Here is a 19,443-nt window from a genome sequence, read left to right on the forward strand (position 1 = left end):
TCTGGCAGGTCTCCTAAGACTGTGGATTCCATTGTAGTCTCCTGTTAGCCTGCCTCTCGTGAAGATTGGTCACGTTTGAAGCTATCGTGCTGAAGTTCCTAATCTCCTATAAAAATTTGCAAACCCCAGGAATCTTTCTAATCCCTTGATGGTAACAGGCACTGGCCAGTCTACATCTGCAGTAACCTTATCCGGATCCATGGAGATGTTGCCTGGAGAAATAGCACAGCATAAGCAGGTCAGGGATGTCAGATGAAACTCACATCTCTCTGCTTTAGCATAGATGTTGTGTTGTCTGAGCCAGGCTAGAACTGCAGTGACATGTTGTAGATGCTCTTATATTGACTGAGAGTAGATTAATACATCATCATTGTACATGATAAGAAACCTGCCTATCATATCACAGAATATCTCATCCATGAATGCCTGGAACACTGAGGGACTGTTGGCAAAACCATAGGGCATAACCAGATACTCATATTGTCCACGTGCTCTGACATGTAGTCTTCCACTCATCTCCCTCTCTTATGTGGATCAAATTGTATGCATTCCGTAAGTCTAACTTGGTGAATATAGTAGCTTCTTGCAACTTCTCATGTGTAATAGAGATCAAGGGTAGGGGATAACTATACATTATGGTTACCTCATTTAATGCCCTGTAATCAATGCATGGCCATAAACTTCCTCCTGTCTTCTCCACAAAGAAGAATCCGGCTGCAAGGGGAGAGGTTGAGGGACAGATGAAACCCTGCTAAAGAGCCTCCTGCACATATTCCACCATAGCTGCACCCTCATGACGAGAGAGAGAGAATGGCTTAGCATGCTTGGGAAGTGGTTCTTCAGAAAGGAGATCTATAGCACAGTCCCACTTTGTGAGTAGGTAAGACAGTAGCTTGGGCTTTACTGAATATGTCACTGTATTTTCTATAAGGGAGAGTTAAAGCTTTGAGGTCTGGTAACTCTGGACTCTCCACTGTGATAGAGCGGAGTGGAAGACTCAGATTTAAACAGTTCTTGTGACAATGAGAGCGCCATGACAGTAGTTCAGACTGAGACCAATATATGTGTGGGTCATGCATAGACAAACAGGGGTATCCCAGGATTATATTGTCATGGGAAAGTGGCATGAGGGAAAACTGGACGGTTTCTGAATGAAAAAACCCTACTTGGAAAACCAACGGAACTGTCTGTTTAAACACTGCAGCTCTTGGAAAACTTGCCTCAGCAGGAGAAGATTGCTGACCGCTAGTAAGTCTCTGAATGGTACTCCATATGTCAAATATAATACCTTCTTGCTCAGTGATCTTAGCTTGCAACTCCGCTGGATCCATTGTAGGGTGAAGTACTCTGTCATGAACACCAGGACAAAGGGAGACGTGGATCCAAATGCAAGAGTATATTAGAATAAACAAACACGTAGTGGTTGTGTGGGGGGTTGGTAGGATAGGCGTCAGAAACTGGGAGATTGCGATGCAGAGAGTCGTCAATCTAATCCAAGGTTGAAACCGGTAGGCAGAATCCAGAGTGATCCAAAGGGCTAGGAGTGAGGTTTAGTCTGGGATGAAAACTGAGGTCAGTAGCCAGGAATAGCAACGAGGGAATAGAATGTTTGGTATGCATACTTTGCAAGATAGACTGGGAAAAAGAGAGGATATAAGGAAACAGATTAGAGAAACAGGTGTTGCCTATCAGTACTCAGGGCGAGCTATACCTAGGTGTGGTAAGACTAGTTGAATCTGTCACAGAACCCCCCCCTGGCGGGAGGCTCCAGATGACCGAGCCTGAACCTCTCTTGGCCGGCCCCAGTCCCTCAGGCCAGGATGATCCGGATGGGAGACATGGAAATCAGCAAGGAGTGAGTGGTCCAATATGTTCCCCATGGACAGAGTCAGTCCCTATTGTTCTGGTGACAGTGATTCCCAGGATAAATGAATTGGTTCTGGAGATTCCCAAAACCTTTTAGCTCCTACCTGCTTACACTGATGTCAGATCACCACATTGAGACCTCCCTTGGAGTGGCTATCCATGGAACCATAAATTGTACTCAAGTAAAAGTATCATTAGCTTACTTTAAATAATAATGACTCAAATTGAAGTAAAAACATTCATTTAAACTATTACTTAAGGAAAGTAGCAAGGTATCTAATAAAAAGACTACTCAAGTAACTAATTACTTCAATGGATCTCATTTAATAACACTGTGCAACAAAATTATATTTCTTTTTTTGGCCTACAAGCTACATAGGTGGGTCTTATACTACTTTTTATGTTGAATTTGAATTTGCCAATAGCAGGCCATGTGCCCTAGCTAGCTACATGAGGTTTTATTGGTAAATTATTGAGCATATAACAAGCATTACAGTGGATTTGGTGATCACTTGGGATTATTTATGGGAATATTTTAAGTCTCTTGCCAATGGTAAATAGACTGTTATGACCCTGTCTAGGCTGGGAGGCCGTAACGTAGGGTTTGAGTCTTACAGCAGTAGAAATAAGTGATGTAATGAATAACCAAACAATAAAGTTTACAGTAAAAATCAAGTGTATTTACAAGTTTTGGTGTTCAAAGATAAGAAACTGGTGCAATTGTGTCAGGAGTGACCAAGGCCAATACAACAAACAAAAACCACACCAGAAACAAAAAGATGACTGATTAAACTAACAAAAATAAACAGACAATGACTACACTAAACTTTTAGAAACAAAGATAAACCCACACCCAAACAAAATGCCAGCCACTCCCTACCACCAGTGTGTAACTATATACAGGACAATATATATATAAAAGATACAAGAAACAAACAAGGGGCAAAACAAACCATAAATCAAGGGGCAAATCCAAAGTCATACACACAAAATCTAGCAAGGTGAACACGAAACCCACTGTCCTCTGTAGTCAAGGACTAGCAAGTATGTTCTCATTGTCTCCAGGGTAACCATACATGATGCTATCCATAGTAAAATACATAATATGCTACATTGTTGTTATTAATTGCTGCAAAGTATTTTTTATGGTAAATAACTAGATTTCATTGTGATCAAAGTGGTTGGAGATAAAATAATTACTCAGGTTATTTACTGACATATTTTGGAATTTTTTCATCCCTATAGATTCAGTCCTGTGCTACCTATGCCATCTGCAAATTGGAGTCCAATTGAGTAATTTTCCCAGTACATTGATAGCAACATCTTTAAAAACATGGCAAGTTCACAAATCAAAGGGAACTGCAAGTTAGAGGAGTGTCTCTGAATATCACACCACAGGAAATGAAGGTGTCATTTGGAATATCAGTTCACATGGCCTGCCTTGGTTACCCAAGAATCAAGATGTTTTGGTCCCAAAAAACCAAAGTGCCAATAATTAGCAACAGAATGGCAAGAGATAGGTTCTTCAAGCTAAGAAAATAGTCTATGACCTGGAAGTGACAGAAACAAAGAAAACAGACATTCTTGGAAAGTAAGACCTCTCCTTGACAGAGTGAGGCAGGGATGCCTTAGCCTTCCAAAACCAAGAAATCTCTGCATCAATGAACAAATCATTCCTTTTACAGGCCGTTGTCCAATCAGGCAGTTTGTTCCAGGCAAGCCATACCCTACTGGCTTGAAGGTGTTTTTCCTTGCTTCTCCAGATAGTTTGATGCTGGACTTTGAAGTGTACCAGGGGAAGAATACATTTGCTTACAAAAAATCAGGCATCGTGGCAGCAGCAGTCCTACGTATGGTTGAATCTGTGCCCGCAGGAAGTCAGCTGTTCTTTGACCAATATTTCACATCACTGAACCTGATGGATGTATTGCTGGAAAAGGGTCTTGCTGCAACTGGAACCCTAATGAAAAACAGGTTACCAAAGCCATGTCAGCTAACTGGTGATAAACAATTGCAAAAAGAAGGCAGAAGAGCATCAGTTATGGTGGTCAGCAATAGTCCTGAGCTGGCAATTACAAAATGATATGACAATAAACCGGTATTAATGGCCTCTACCATACATGGAATGATCCTGAGGATATCTGTACACAAGATGGTCCAACAAAGAGAAGTCACACATTCAAGTGAGAAAACCAGCAGTCATCAGACAATACAATGAAAACATGGGAGTGGTGGACTTGTGTGACCGAATGCTGAGCTTTTACAAAATGTCAAGCAGAACCAAGAATTTTAAATTTTAAAGAAACAGAATGAAATATGATTTTTGTTTAACTGAAATATGTCAATACAGAATGTGAAAAAGTTCACTATGCACCTGATTTAATATCACCTGTATAGCTGGAATGTCAAAAATACAGAAAAGCTTTTTTCCCATTACAATGATCCTGACATCCTCTACAGTGGACATGCTGTTAAATTAAGAATAAAATTAATTTTGAAAAACTGTGAATTGTAAGATGTTTGTTTTACTCTTGAGAGACAGAAAATCACAAAAAAAAAACCCTAAATTGAAAGATATTTTTTTCACTGGGTCTCAGGATATTATATATATATATATATATATATATATATATATATATATATATATATACATATACATACACACACACACACACACACACACACACACACACACACACACACACACACACACACACACATATTTCTGATGCATTGAGTTCATGGCTTAAACAACTTGAATATGGATTATTAGAATTTTGAAAATGAATGTTTAGCATTTTAGCCAAGATCTTTACATTTTAGCAAAAACAAAAGAGAAAATTTGAAGAGTTGAATTCAGAGACAAAAAAATTCAGAAACATAAATTCAGAAAAAAGAGGTCAGTTTCTAGAAATTCAGACTTTTACATTTCAAAAGCTGGCACAGTAGATTTGCTTCCATATGGTAGTCTGATTTGACTGATTTGAACAGTACAAAGATTTTCTTGCATTAAGCCTAATTATGCAATTATTATTATGAAAATTATGCAAAATTATGCAAACATTGCACCATGCTTGCTTATCATTATTTATGATTAAGATAATAATGCATAGATAAACAGGAGCTCTGAAGACTGCATTCACTGCAGTGTCTTTTCAGATTATCGTCAGCATACCTTTTTTTGGTGTTGAGCAGTGTCTCATCCCTTTCTGATTTCAAGTGCAGGAGAATGCTAGAGTGGAAAAGAAATATAGCTCCACATAGAAAACAAAAGAACAGAGGCTAACAAATGCATCTTCCAATCAGATCATATCTTACCTGAGAAAAAAAACTTTTACATTTTTATGAAAACACCTACCTTATGATGATAGGATGATGTCCGCTGCATGTCCATGATTCAAATCTCCCTCTTCACCAAATCCAAAAGGTGTTCTATGGGATTGAGATCTGGTGACTGTGAAAACCATTACAGTGAACCCATGTTCAAGAAACCAGAGTGAAATTATTTGAGCTTTGTGACATGTTGCTCTCTTGCTGACAGTAGCCATCAGAAGATGGGTGCACTGTGATCACAAAGGGATGAACATGGTCAGCAACAGTACTCAGGTAGGCTCTGGGGTTTAAACGATGCTCAGTTGGTATTAAGAGGCCCAAAGTAACCAAGTACCAAAAAAATGTCCCACACACCATTACACCAACACCATCCTGAACTGTTGATACAACACAGGATGGATACATGCTTTTATGTTGTTTATGCCAAATACTGACTTTACCATACTGTTACAACCCCAGGTGGGTTGTTTTGCTTGTATGTCTGTATGTACTCTGTTTCAGGTTGTGTCTCGTCGTCCATGTCTCCATTGCCATGCCAGGTGCTGATGGTCCTCAGTGATTTTCAAAATATCGTAATTATAAATGTATATGCAAAGAGGCACCGCAATGCCTTCGCTTACATCAGTGAATTGTGATTGATGTTTTTTTTTGTTTTTTTTTGTGGTTGTGAGTATTGGAGAGTTTGTGTTTCATTCGGTTATGTCTGTGTAATTCTTGAGAGTGTGTGTTTCATTTTATAACTGATGTTTTTTTTGGACTAGACCTTTGGTATTCTGACCTTGGCTGTGTAACGCCATTTAGGTAAGTTAGCTACTCTGTTTTCATTCTAGGACTGTATGTTTATTATTTTTGGCATTGTCGTATCCCGAAGCACACCCCTCTACATAATAAATATCTGTTTTCTACTTTGTTATATAATTTCCCCCATCTCTCCTTTCTCTGTTACAGTCCAGAGCCTAGACCAGGTCGTAACACATACGAATGTTGCATCAGAGATCGAGGCTCATCAGACCAGACAATGTTTTTCTAGTATTCTATTGTCCAATTTTGGTGAGCCAGTGTAAACTGTAGCCTCAATTGCCTGTTCTTAGCTGACAGAAGTGGCATCCAGTGTGGTCTTCTGCTGCTGTAGCCCATCTGCTTCAAGGGTTGATGCATTGTGCATTCAGAGATGCTCGTCTGCATACCTCAGTTTTAATGTGTGATTATTTAAGTTACTGTTGCCTATCCATCAGCTTGTCTGTCTATCTAACCAGTCTGGCCATTGTTCTCTGACCTCTGGCATCAACAAGGCATTTACACTCAGAGAACTACTGCTGTTTTCGTCACTCAGTTGCATCACATGTACCTTGACCTTCTCGTTACAATGAAATATAGGCTTTAGGTAAAATATGTAAAGGTTTTCCTAATAAATAAATGTTTAGGCTGTTTTCACACTTGTCCGGAATACTTGAGTCCGCACCCAGGCCCGATTCTGGGCTCGTTATTGCTGGTTTGCTTTCACACAAAAGAACTCCATCCAACCCATAAATCGATCGCGCAGTTCCAGTTGTCTACGTGTACGTTTGCAAAATGGTAGAAAGAAGCTTCATCCGTTTTATTTAGTTTTATTCAGAAAATACACAAAACACGTATAGCTTCCACACCTGCTGCGGACCGCCCCAGAGCTCACTAGAAGCAAACCCCAGACCACCAATTTTAAGTCCAGACATCGGTCCTCTGGACCGCTCCTGGGCTTGAAAACAGCCTTACGGACCTGGCTCCGGTAAAAAGCTCTAGTTTGAAAACGCCCTTAATATGATGAGCTAGGTGAATACAATTTCATAAAGTTCCACTCGTATCATTTTTTTGTGTACATATACTGAGTAGCTTGAAATCAACAAACGTGCACCTCCTTGCCTTGAAACAAAAATATTTTAAGAATTTTAGAATTGATTATGTACTAAGCTTTGAAACAAACGGATCACACCTTGAGTGATGTCTAAAATAGATGTAATTAATGAAATGAGGTTTCATTGTAAACGTAGGCTACTGTAAGGCATATTTTTAATCAGCTTGAATGGTTACTAATAATATGTACATAGGATATGCTATGTACAGCCATTGGAATTTACCAGTGATGCTTTCAAACACACTGAAACTTGTTCTTGCCAAACAGGCTGTGTCTGGCAAGCTGGTTTATCTAGTGTATTCCTGGTATTCAGCTCTTACAGCTCCTTTCAGGAAACAATCCTTTTAGAGCCTATTTGATATAAAATATGGGCTTCTCCATTCAACAACTGAAATGTCTCACTTGGACAATTCATTGGGTATAACTGTTTTATAGGTGGAAGTGTATCATTCCAGACTGTGGGTAATTTGTTGGCATGCACTTTACTCCATTCATCTCAGTCTAGTTTCTGATTACAGGATCTGCAGAGACACTACTGTGGATGCGGTATTGTTGTGGATAGTGGTATTGAGGGTATTTTGGCACAGTAATGTTGCTGGGAGTTTTTATGTGTGATTGTAATTTTTAGGTTAACAGATGTCTACCACTCTAAAATATTCAGCCAATAGCAGTTTTACAGTTAGTAACCGAACATTTAAGAAGAATTGTAGGAAGTAAGAATGGATGTGTCTCTAAATATATATGTATAAGTTTTCCTAATAAATAAATGTTTCTATGTAGGTGTTCCATGAGGTTCTACCCTTATCCACTGCTTCAATCTGAGAGTCAAACACAGGTTAATAAACTGCATTTACTCACACCCACTAGGGACAATCTTGTATAATGAGACAAAGCATACCTATGACTTCAGGGAAAAAGCGTTTTATTTCATTGCCAGGTAATGACGTGTGAACATCAGAACAGACACGTCCCTGTTAACTGACACCAGGAAAGTTGTTGTTGTTGTTGTTTTCAAAATTTAAATTAAAAAATGTGTAATGCTGGCAAATCTTTTATAAAACAAGGGTAAATAACTATTAGGGCAATAAAAGAAATGCCCCCTTGGAATGGCTAAAATCAGGCTCTGGAGGTGTAATGGGTCAAAGGTCAGCTATATAACTTGGTACCATGCCATACTGAGCTTTAAAAACAAAAGTACAATTTTACAAAATAATATAACTTTAAAGTCAATTTTATATTTAATTGTTAACTGATATGGGAGAGTAGGAATTATAAAAAAGATGTGGGAAGATATTTAAGATAATGAAAAAATACAATCTCTACTAGGACAAAAGCTTTACATCTTAAGATATTAAGACAAACATAGCCAATCTTCATTTGTGCAAATGTAAAGATAATCCTTCTCTTCTATGCATAACAGATGCTGGAAGCCATAATCACAGTTTTTGAGTTACAAAAATATTGGAGAGTTGTTTTATATGAAAAACAGAAGCTATAGGAAGTAGAGCTATAGTAAAATGCACTCTTTTTTGTCTGGGTTCTCGCTAGTAATTATATTATTGATGTACTTAGGAGAAAGCGCTATACTATTTGACCGCCTTCACAGGCTTTACTATAAGAATTTCATACAAGTTTGGGATGACATGGACTAATAATAGAGCATTTGCTTTTCCTGCTTTTCAAGAAAAAAAACAGCATTAATTCTGCTTTGTGCTTACTTCCGCGTGTTTGTGGGCTGAGCTGCCAATCATGACCATGGCTGTTGTTTATGGTTCAGTGATCATTAAAAACTGAACTTAAACTCAGAAGAATGTACCCAGTGTGAAAACCACCCAAATATTTAAATGATAACAAAGACCTTGATTTTAGAGCATGTGAATTACATTATGGTAGGCCTAAACTTTGCAGGGCAGTAATTTCTTTTTCTAGATCCTCACAATATAGACAATATGTGGTCTATGGTAAACAAGGTTTTTTGTACCCACTGGACTTTGTACCCACTGGACGTTTTTATTGGTCTTCACCAATGATAAATTCCAGTGGGTACACAAAAACGTGTTTACCATTTGAAAGGTTATCATTCAATAATTCTTCTGCAAATTCACAAATGCACATAGAGCTACAAATGATATATTGTTGGTGGAAAGACAAAAAAATTGCCTTAAAATGACACAAAAGAATAAATAAGAAGTACATATAATGTGCAATATTTGTAAGGTTGTCCTCTAATATGTCTTATACCTTAATAGTGATAATAACTGAATTTGCTGGTAAGACCAATACAGTCATTTATTGTGACACAGCTTCGTAAGATAAAGATGTGGAAGTAATAAAGTGGGTGGTGAAGGTATATTAAATCAGTTTATTAAACCTATTGTGAAAATATATTCACTAGCACCACCTAGTGGTTAAACTGGATTTAAGAGTCCACAGAGTGATCAATGGATGCAAGTGTATACTATTAGCAGCCAATCTAAATTTTTATATATATATATATATATATATATATATATATATATATATATATATATAAATTTTTACACTCAAACTATGCTGCTTGTAGTTCATAGTTACGAAGCTAGCTAACCAGCCCTTAAAAAAAAAAAAAGTATGTACAAATCTTGAACATCCCTCTTCAGTGTCCAGCAGTAAGAGGGGCTCCACTTTCCTTGGTACCGATTTTCTATGCCTGCTATACATAACGATATGTGAGTGTATCGCTTTTAAACTATCTTGTTCCATCTAAGTAGACAGCTAAAAGCACATTGGCACATATGTCTGCTAAATGGCATACATGTAGATGTAAATATAATGGAACAAAAAACTATGGTTGATAAAGAAATTCTGAAAATAGATTTGGATTCAGGGAATCGAATCAGCGTGCAAAAATACTTCAGCAGCTATGTTTCTTTGCTCTGGGTCTGTCCTACTTAGTTCATGAGGTTTTTCATATCCACTTACTTACTATTGTGCATATAACATAAGTCTCAAGCATCACACTGGATTTGGGGATCACTTTGTGATTAATACAATTTCTGGGAAGATTCCGAGTTCCTGCCCAAGGTCACTTACTGGGCATTTATATTTACCTTGCAATTAGGCGACCGATCAGACATACCGGCTGTTAGCTAGTTAGATATCCTAGGTTACGTTGTCTAGCTAACAGCTGCGCCTGTATGTGGTCGAATGAAATATGAATATATAAAATCAATAACAAACCTTCATTTTTATAATTTTATAACCATGAAACCTTTAATCTTTTATAATTTTGAAAACATGCCTCTATATTGGGTATGCATTTTTCTGCACGGCATGAGTTCAGTTCATCTATATATTTTTTTGCTGCTTGTAGTTCATAGCTACGTAACTAACTAGCCATTTTTTCTTTAGAATATCGTTGATATCGGACCACGCTTTACGTTTATATTAATAATGCACATTATGTGCCTGTTCAGTGTTCATTATGTCGGTCTACTGTCTAGTAGTAAAGCCGGTGGCACTCAGTGATCATCTTTAGGGTTTTCCCCAACGCTCCCACACTTGGCAGCTGGTGTCGGAACGTATAAAATGTAAATATTTTAAAATGTAACGGAAGGAACGTTGACGAATATAACGAAGTAAAAGTACATTTTTGACTCGAAATGTACTTGATTAAGAGGTTGAAGTACCCTCTTTAAAGTACAATTTGTTCAAAATGTTCCTTAAGTAAAACGAAGGCAGTAAATGAAGCGCGTTACTACCCACCTCTAGAGACAGTATAATTTATGTCTAGTTCGTCTGCCTCGCTGCAGCCATGCCAGAATTAGAAGTGACCAAGCGCAAGCATTGGAACTCAGCGCCGACCCAACTCTAGCAATCGTCTGTGGTGGACAGAAGGGTTGATCTTTGAAAATGTATTAGAAACACCAGGAACACCTTTTGATATGGCTCTGTTAATTACAGCAAGTACTGTTAGGTGATAAGATTACAGGAAACTTTTTTTTAACCCCACTTATAACGTTAGTTTTCTGTCTTTTGAATACACCTTCCATTTGCTTTACTTAAGTGGAGATCTATATAATCCCTATAAAAGAATGTTGAGTCAGAGGTTTAATAAAATCACTATGTCTCATAAATGTTCGGCACTCCCATTATGCTCATTATCACTGTTCACGTTTATTTTACATCTCATCTCATCCACCTTCTCACAGATCAGTGAGTTCTGCCATAAACATTTTTTTTTTTGCACACGATTTCATCCAAAATTTCACCCATTTCTGTCACATGACCAATTCAGATTTTCTGTGTTTCCAACAGAATGGGCAGTGACACCTTGTATTGTTACCCATACATTTATGTTTTCTGAGAAAAATCATTAGACCTTACTTATAATTTTAAAAGCCTGTTTTTATATATTTTTCTTCTCAACATTTTAGTAACTGCACTCATGTTTATTTATAAACTTATCTGTATGTGAAAGCATTTTGAAGATTCACATTTAACTCAAACAAGCCTTTTTATTGTTTAATGATGTAAAGCTGTCTACACCCATTGTGCCCTCAGTGCATTTTCACTACCAAAGAGTCCACCAGGGCCAAGACCTCATTAAAGTATCCTTCCTCTTCACCCTGGGTCTCCTCGGTCAGGACTAGCTCCTGGTACTGTTTCTGCAGAACACTGAGAGATGTGATCAGCTTGGGGTTCTGCTGATACTGAGTCAGACAGTGGGGCATCATGGCCAGAAGAGTATGCAAAGCCTTCTCTCGCCAATCATGGTCAGGAGAGGCCAGAAGTTCAGGTACCAGACCGCACCAGCCCTGCTCGGCTAACATGGGCAGGAAAGACACTTCAGCATACTGCCGTAGGCGTTCCTGATTGGTAGAGCCTGGTGGAGCATCTGTACCATGCTGTGATATCAGCTCCTGCAACACATTACAGTGGTGTCAAAGTTTCTGATGGTCTGGACTAAATTTGCCTCAAAATTTGTTATGTTTGTATATTTAAAAGGATGAATATTGTGAAACTCAACATTTGCCTCAGTTGTGTACACCAGGTATAAATTTAGTTTAGTTATGAATTCAACATAGTGTACAACAGCCCAAATTCACTTTCAGGCCAAATGCTTTGGAAAATGCTCCAATACTGACCTTCTCAGTAATCATGTCATAGAGCAGTGTGACGATTCTCACACGCAGAGTCTCAGCATCTTGTGCTTGGAAGAGCTCACCAAGTACCTGTACTCCTCCGTGCTTCACAAAGTGACTTTGAGCGAAAGGGAAGTGGCGCAACAGGCATGCCAATGCAAACAATACCTGAGAGGAAGAACCGAAAAAAGGGCTGCCTTTCATGCGCTTTTGGCTATAGTGAAAAGTATGAGACCATATTTTACTATTTAAAATGTTTTATGGCATGGAGGGTCATTGTCCAAAGAATATGAAAGAAAGATCTTAACTGACAAATGGTTCTTACCTTTTTCTTAACAGATATTAGTCGTGGGGTGGCTAGCAGAGTCAGTAGCTTCTGTAAGGCCCCTCCCTCAAATGCCTCAACTTGGACTGTTGGATTACTGAAAACAGAAAAATCACCAGACCCCAACTCAGTCATTTAACCATCATTTACTCTAAAGTCCCAGAAACATCCAATAACACAGTATCACACTAGATTCAGATAACACACTTTTGCTTAAATCATAACTTGCCCTGAAACAGCTGATCCTAGTACAAATGCAGCACTTTCCTGAAGTCTAACATCTGTGCTATTTAAGGCATCAGTAACCAGCTGCAGTCCACCCATGGTCACCAGGTTCTGTGCATTGTCTACCTAAAACATAAATAAAACAATAAAATCATCATTATATTGACAATTTTCTCCAATGTGTTATGACTGACAGCAAGTGAAAGCCATTAGTTACCAGTTATTTAATTTGCAGAATGATAATTTTGCACTGCTAGCTGTAACTCATAGACCACTGAAATTGCATGTCATGTTAGCTAGGTTCATACCCATATTAGGAGCCCCAAACCTAAAGGGATTTTCTCCATGGTAAAAATGAATTGTGTTTTTGAAAATCATCTCCATTTCACCCTGCAAAATCTATTAAAAAAAAAAAATTAACTTTTTACACACTGGACCTCCTGAATTACAAGGTCATTGAGTCTTTGAAATACCTTTCAATACGCTAAAGCTACTGTTTATAATGTCAGTTATTTATTTGTATGGCAGACTATGGTTGTCTTAGCCCTCTGTGGTTTGTAAGCCTTTTTCAAGGCTGACCATAGGAATATTAAAAGGGTTTAAAAATACATTCGGTTTGGTCATGTTTTGTTGTGTAGTTTCAATGCAGGTCATCTTACAGAGCTTGTCATAGCAAACATAAGGTCAAGGACTATACGGCATCAGTGACTATCAGATGAAGCAAGCTGGTTAAATGCATTGGAGCTTATATCACCTAGTGAATAGCTCTACCTAACTGCTGATAGTTAACAACTGCAAGCTAAACAGGAGCTGGCCTGGAAAATGTTTGAAAGGTTTAACTGTCAAAAACCACAAGTTTAAAAAAAAATACAAGAGAAATTGCCAGATGTCTTGTGATGTGAATTCGATGTGCAGTAGCTTTATCTGGGCGCAAATTTCTCTCTTTGACCCTTTAACGTCCTCATAATTCAAAGGTTTTCCTGTGGTATTTGAGAGGTCATGGTTTGGAACATGTGATTTATGTGAGGTGATTTATACAAACTCCATTAATTTTTCTCATTAACAAAAGTCCTTTAGATCTGAAGTACCTTATATGGACAACATATTCGCAGCATGATTTCAGTGGTGAATTACTTTAGGCCAAACTAGTGGAAATTACAAAAAAATAAAAAATTAAGTCATCACCTGGTGAACAAGGTACTCTAGGTCAAGGAGGGCAGTGACCCTTTCATCCACTGTACTGTTGATGCTGCCAATTTTGGACAGCAATTTTCTCATAATCTGGACATCTGTCTCTACCAGCAAGTCCAGTGCTTCCATGTCTTTTTTCAGCTCATTCATGGAGCGAAACTGGGCCCTGACAGACTCCTTATCCTAAAATCAAAACATCATTAATAAATCAAACAGCACAGATAGGTTATTACATTCCATTAACATTTGCATACCTGCTCTGAGTCTTTTTTAGAAAAGTCATCTGCTTCTTTTTTAAACTTCTTTAGAGCCTCTTTTAGCTCCTGGGGCGTAAATGATGCAGCATTTTGGTTCACCATTCCTTGCCTGCCTCAAGGGGGTGGGGGGAAGAGGCATCAGATCCATAAGCAGTTGGCTCATGATCGCAAGTCACTTTTTCTGTGTGTCTACTGGGTAGTAGAGCTATAGCAGCTGTCTGAAGTACTGAATAAGCATCTTTAAATGATGCGGCTGGAATGTGATATACTGAAACTCTTTCAAGAAAATACTCTCTCATATCAAAACTACACTGATGTTTTCAGAGAAATTCTTAAGATGCTTTGTCAGAACACAATATTATGTGCAACTCGGATTACATGACAATGAAGGGTACCAACAATCAAGCAAAATAATCAGCTCTAGCCCTGAGTTACTATAGTGCACTGTATGTAATGTTTTAATTTCTTTATGAATCTACATTAATTAAAAACAAATGACATATACATCTGTCCTATCTAGGTTTCCTTCTGACAGGAAATAATTCCTACAGACAGCAGTTATGCTTAGCTGGCTGTAAGACTAACCAAACTGTAAACTACAAATGTAGCATGACTTTGGCTCAAACTGACTTATCATCAGTAAAGGACCAGAGCCACTGTATTTGAAATTAGAAGAGTACTAAACCTGAAGAGTACTGAACCTGAATGGACAATCATTACATTATCACTTTTGCATCATTTAAAAGCCTCTCAACTTCCTTATTCAATGGTCTCATGCAGTGCAGAGCAACCATGTTCTCCATGCAGAACCATGTGACAATGCTAAACAAGGTCAATGCAACCCTGTTAATAAGCTACTCCAGCATGCAGTATATACTTAGCACGTTTAACAATGCACCAAGCAACTCTTATCAGAAATTCAGGTGTTGTAAGTGGGGTGCCACAAAATCCTGCCCCCCTCTTCATACCTCTTTCCATCTGTCCAGTATTTAAGACCCTCTTCTTCTCCGAGTTTGGCTTCTCTTTGTCCGGTCTGAAGGTTCAGCCTGACATGAGAGCCTGCTGGAACAGCTTGACCTGCATCAGTGTGAATATGCATGGACTATTATACAAGGAGTTGCCAGTTTGTTCAGTAAGACCCTCACCATCACACAAATTCTAGAGTATACAAATGTCATACATCATGTGACTGTGGTGGTTTAAAAAATAAAAAAATAAAATCAGGCAGACCAACGTCTGTGTTTAAATGGGAAAATGAGTGACCTTGGTGAAAGTGGCATGACAGTTATAGGTTAGCTGTGCCAGTTCTAGCATATTCCAATAGGCAGTATTCCTGAGCTTTTTATTGCACAAGCATTTATATTTGTTACTGAGAATGGCAAGATTCATGCAAGCAAACAGATGGGCCATGACTTGGTAAACCATATCTAAAGATTATGTCAGGTGCTGCTGATGTCATCTGAATACTCTTGCATATCTAAACATCACTGTTGGCCAAGTTCATCTCTTCATAACAGATTATCAATATTACATTTCCAGTATAATGCTGCACCATGTTACAAACCATACTGCAGTGGTTCTAGGAATATTTCAGTGATTTTTCACTACTTTAAGCACCTGCAGATCTCATTCTCCCGAGCTCAACCATCTTTGGGATGAGGTGGAAATATTCACATCAAGACACAGCAGCAATATAATATGCAGCAATTACACAATACCATCTTTCCACATGGTATGACATTCTTGTTCCACTTCCAGCAGCTTATACATTCGACACAAAGGTGTATGTGTTTACTTTTGGCCCAAAGGAAGCCATTTATGGCATTTAGCTGACACTTTTATCCAAAGCGACTTCCAATTATGACTGAGTACAACTTGAGCAATTGAGGGTTATGAGCCTTGCTCAGGGGCCCAACAGTGGCAACTTGGCAGTGGTGGGGCTTAAACCAGCAACCTTCCAATTACAAGTCAATTATCTTGACCACTGAGCTACCACTGCCTAACAAACGGCATCTCTGTGTGGCACATATGAACACTGAAGATAAACCAAAATACAACAAGAAAAGGTATCCCCAGTCAGCTCCAAGAAAAAAAAAACAACAACAGAAAGACAAAACATTTGAACTCACCTGGTTTGAGAGTCTGCCATTTGCTAGTCGGATAAAATACCTCCATGTCTTCTGTATCAGACTCAGCATCCTCTTCAATGTTCAAATCATCTAAGCCCTCTTTAATGGTTAGAGCTGTACGAAACTGCACATTGCATAGTCATGGTATATCATTTGTGTACAATATTTTCTTGTTTTTACACATAGATCCACAAGCATAATTATCCACGTTGCTCATGGACTTGACTTTACACAGTGCATCACACACAGCATGGATCCAAATAAGGTGTATACCAACTGTACCCCCCCCAATTCTTTTTTTTAAACGTACCCTCAACGCAGACAATCATCATAAACAAACAAACAAAAACCTCAACAAGTGTGGTCTAATAACAGAACTCACCTTTTCAGTGTGGGTACCGACGAGTTGCAAACTTAAATACCAGACAATGAGTGCCATTTTAAGTCTAACCTTACTGTTATTAATTTGCATTGTATTACTGATAATTCCAGAGCTAACAAAACGCATTAACAGAGAAAAATCACTACGGCAAATCCACGGAAGAACTAACTTAGATGCCATACATTTAACATCTCCGATATTACCATCATAGCAACAATAAATTAAATGATTAATGAACTGTTAGAAGTCACTTCATGTATATGTCACCATATGTCACAGATATACCCAATTTGGTTAATTTGTTCGATGCACAGTATGCACTGTCAACTTCCTGCATCCCAATAACTAGCATGCTACATGTGTACCAATCGTGTCGACGATCGTGTATAGAATAACCAACAGAAACCCAACACACAACGCAACTAAAATAAAGGAACTTCCGGTCATAGTCGACAACATATTCCAAAATAAATATTTCAAAATAAAAGGTCATTTAACAACAGGAACTATAAACAATTACCAACAATTCAAACTACAATACGCATGAAGACGTTCACTGTTTAGTGGGGTTAGCAAAATAAGTTGCATTACATTATATATTATGTTAATAATCTAGTAAAATGTTATGTAATTATGTACAATCAAGGTGTGAAATAAATTGTTATATGTGGTCACCACGACTTATCAGACAATTCACTCGATATACTTCTGCATGCCTTAGTCTATGTGCTTTACCAGGTGAGCTACAGGAAAACAACCTATAGCCCATGAAAGGAAGGGTAAATTTTATGTTAACAACATGCATGATCAATATTTGAAATACAGTGACATTCCATGACTGTGAACAGGACCGTAGTTTATATAATATACCAGTTTATTGCAGGAATTGATATCCATGTGACATACAATTACCCTTAATCAACTGTCTAATACACTCCAACAGAAGTTTGAGTATGATCTCAACACATTTACTTAATGTGGCTAGGAAACCTTAAATTGCACCCCTTTAAAAGGGTGCGGTGTAATTTTGTGCTATCCACATTTACAGTCAAGATATAAAATAAAAACAGCAACTGTTGCCTTTGAGGTCATCAGGGTCTTCTACATTGTTGACCATCTATAGCCATCAGCAAGACTTTTCTATGGCTATTTTGTACCATTTAGGATGAAATATTGATAACTGATTACACTGATTATCAATAACTGATTGATAATTGATTACACTTAATACCGCCTGTTTAAAAAGTCTAGGTACTTCTAATTTTTTTCAACGGGATAACATACCTGTAGCTCTCCAACAGAGGGTGTAAATGTACTCTTTTATAAAAGTTTATACATTTTAAAAGTGTATGTTCACATTACTTTTAATGATACTCCTCTGGAGATGAAGCTGACTTTAGACACACACCCAAATCCAGACATTCACAAACACATACACACACAATGGGAGCATGAATATATATGCTTAGAAAGTAAGTAAGATAGGAATACACAGTTAATGATAACTCTATAAGCCTAAAAATATAAATACTTGAACACCTCGAGTACTAACATTTATTAAAATTAAATCTAATTTGTACCCCCCAGCCCAAAATGTGCCAAGTACAGAGGTGGGAGCAACTAATTGCTAGTATTGATCCAAGTCCCAAGATGAACTAGTCTTGATCCAGGGATTAGTCTTGAGCCAAGTTACAAAAACACAAGCAGAGCTATACTGTTATGATCAATGTAATTGCCATTCAAGACAGCTGAAAACAGGTATTGCACTAGTGCATATCAGAAATACTGAAGGCTAATAATAAGATACTATGAATACCAATTTCTTACATGTATCAGTAATGTAAAAATATTAAACATTCATCATCAACGATATTGTGAGTGTTCTTGCTCACAGGCTGTGCCTCATGGAGACCCATGATGAGTGAATAAGTTATTTAACAACTGCAGATGTATGACACTTATAAAAACTCCTCTTTGTAATTCTGACAGATGTTAAAGACACCTATTAACTACATTGTAATTGAACACAATGTCACATCTAAATACAGTTTCTAGGATTACCAATTACTTCTTATTTAACAAAAGCATAGCTATGTCTGTCTTGGGTCTTAGATATGTTCTACAAAGTCCTCAAAGTACCATGCATAAATTAAATGATAAGTGAATGTTTTTGTTTTTGTCTTAGAAAGCCTCAATTCAGTTATTTTTTCATTTTTAATGTTGTAACAATTATGTGGCTTGCTGTAAATGTATTATGTAAGTAGGTAAAGTGCAAACATTGTGCATTGCTGGCTTTATTAGTTTCCTGATATAGCCATTGATAATCTCATTAGCAACAAACATTTCATAAGACTGTTAACAAATTATTTTAAATGTTGAAAAGCGAATTTGGGAATATTTAGATCACCCAAGTATTTCAGGCTATGAGTCTAACAGTCTAACTATAGAAAATCATTGAATAAAAAAGTTAGCGTGTTTTACTGGAATATATCTCACCATGGCACTGGAGGGAGGAGCTAAACCAGAGAGAGACACACACCTGCTCTTTTTTCACATGCTCTGTAACCATGAAATGGCTGTGCTGATCTGCCTTGTGATTCTCCTTTGCCTTCTGGTGAGTACTATCATGCAAAAATATCTTACTTATTAGTAGAACCAGTAAAATTAGTGTAAATTACATTTATATTATGATTAATGGGACAGCATTTCACATTTCCTTCT

General features: G+C 37.7%; 1 protein-coding gene across 1 annotated transcript; it reads right to left on the reverse strand.

The window, feature by feature from the left end:
- Positions 1–11,566: 11,566 nt before the first annotated feature.
- Positions 11,567–17,124, reverse strand: sil1 (SIL1 nucleotide exchange factor). Its single transcript, XM_027030780.2, has 9 exons — positions 16,723–17,124; positions 16,341–16,464; positions 15,180–15,288; positions 14,209–14,320; positions 13,949–14,137; positions 12,768–12,889; positions 12,539–12,635; positions 12,217–12,381; positions 11,567–11,991 (listed from the first exon to the last, which is right to left on the reverse strand). The coding sequence occupies exons 1-9, from the start codon at positions 16,900–16,902 to the stop codon at positions 11,629–11,631; spliced, it is 1,461 nt and encodes a 486-aa protein (XP_026886581.2). The 5' UTR covers positions 16,903–17,124; the 3' UTR covers positions 11,567–11,628.
- Between the last annotated feature and the right edge of the window lie 2,319 nt (positions 17,125–19,443).

This window comes from Electrophorus electricus, chromosome 12 (genome assembly GCF_013358815.1).
Source record: "Electrophorus electricus isolate fEleEle1 chromosome 12, fEleEle1.pri, whole genome shotgun sequence".
Taxonomy (NCBI): Eukaryota; Metazoa; Chordata; class Actinopteri; order Gymnotiformes; family Gymnotidae; genus Electrophorus; species Electrophorus electricus.

Excerpts from the sequence above, each read along its gene's own strand:
- sil1 (XM_027030780.2), bottom strand. The coding sequence starts at position 16,902 with ATGGCATCTAAGTTAGTTCTTCCGTGGATTTGCCGTAGTGATTTTTCT. Across the intron at positions 14,321-15,179 it reads TACTGGACAGATGGAAAGAG|GCAAGGAATGGTGAACCAAA; the intron begins GTATGAAGAGGG and ends CCCTTGAGGCAG. Across the intron at positions 12,382-12,538 it reads TAATATCTGTTAAGAAAAAG|GTATTGTTTGCATTGGCATG; the intron begins GTAAGAACCATT and ends TCTTCCTCTCAG.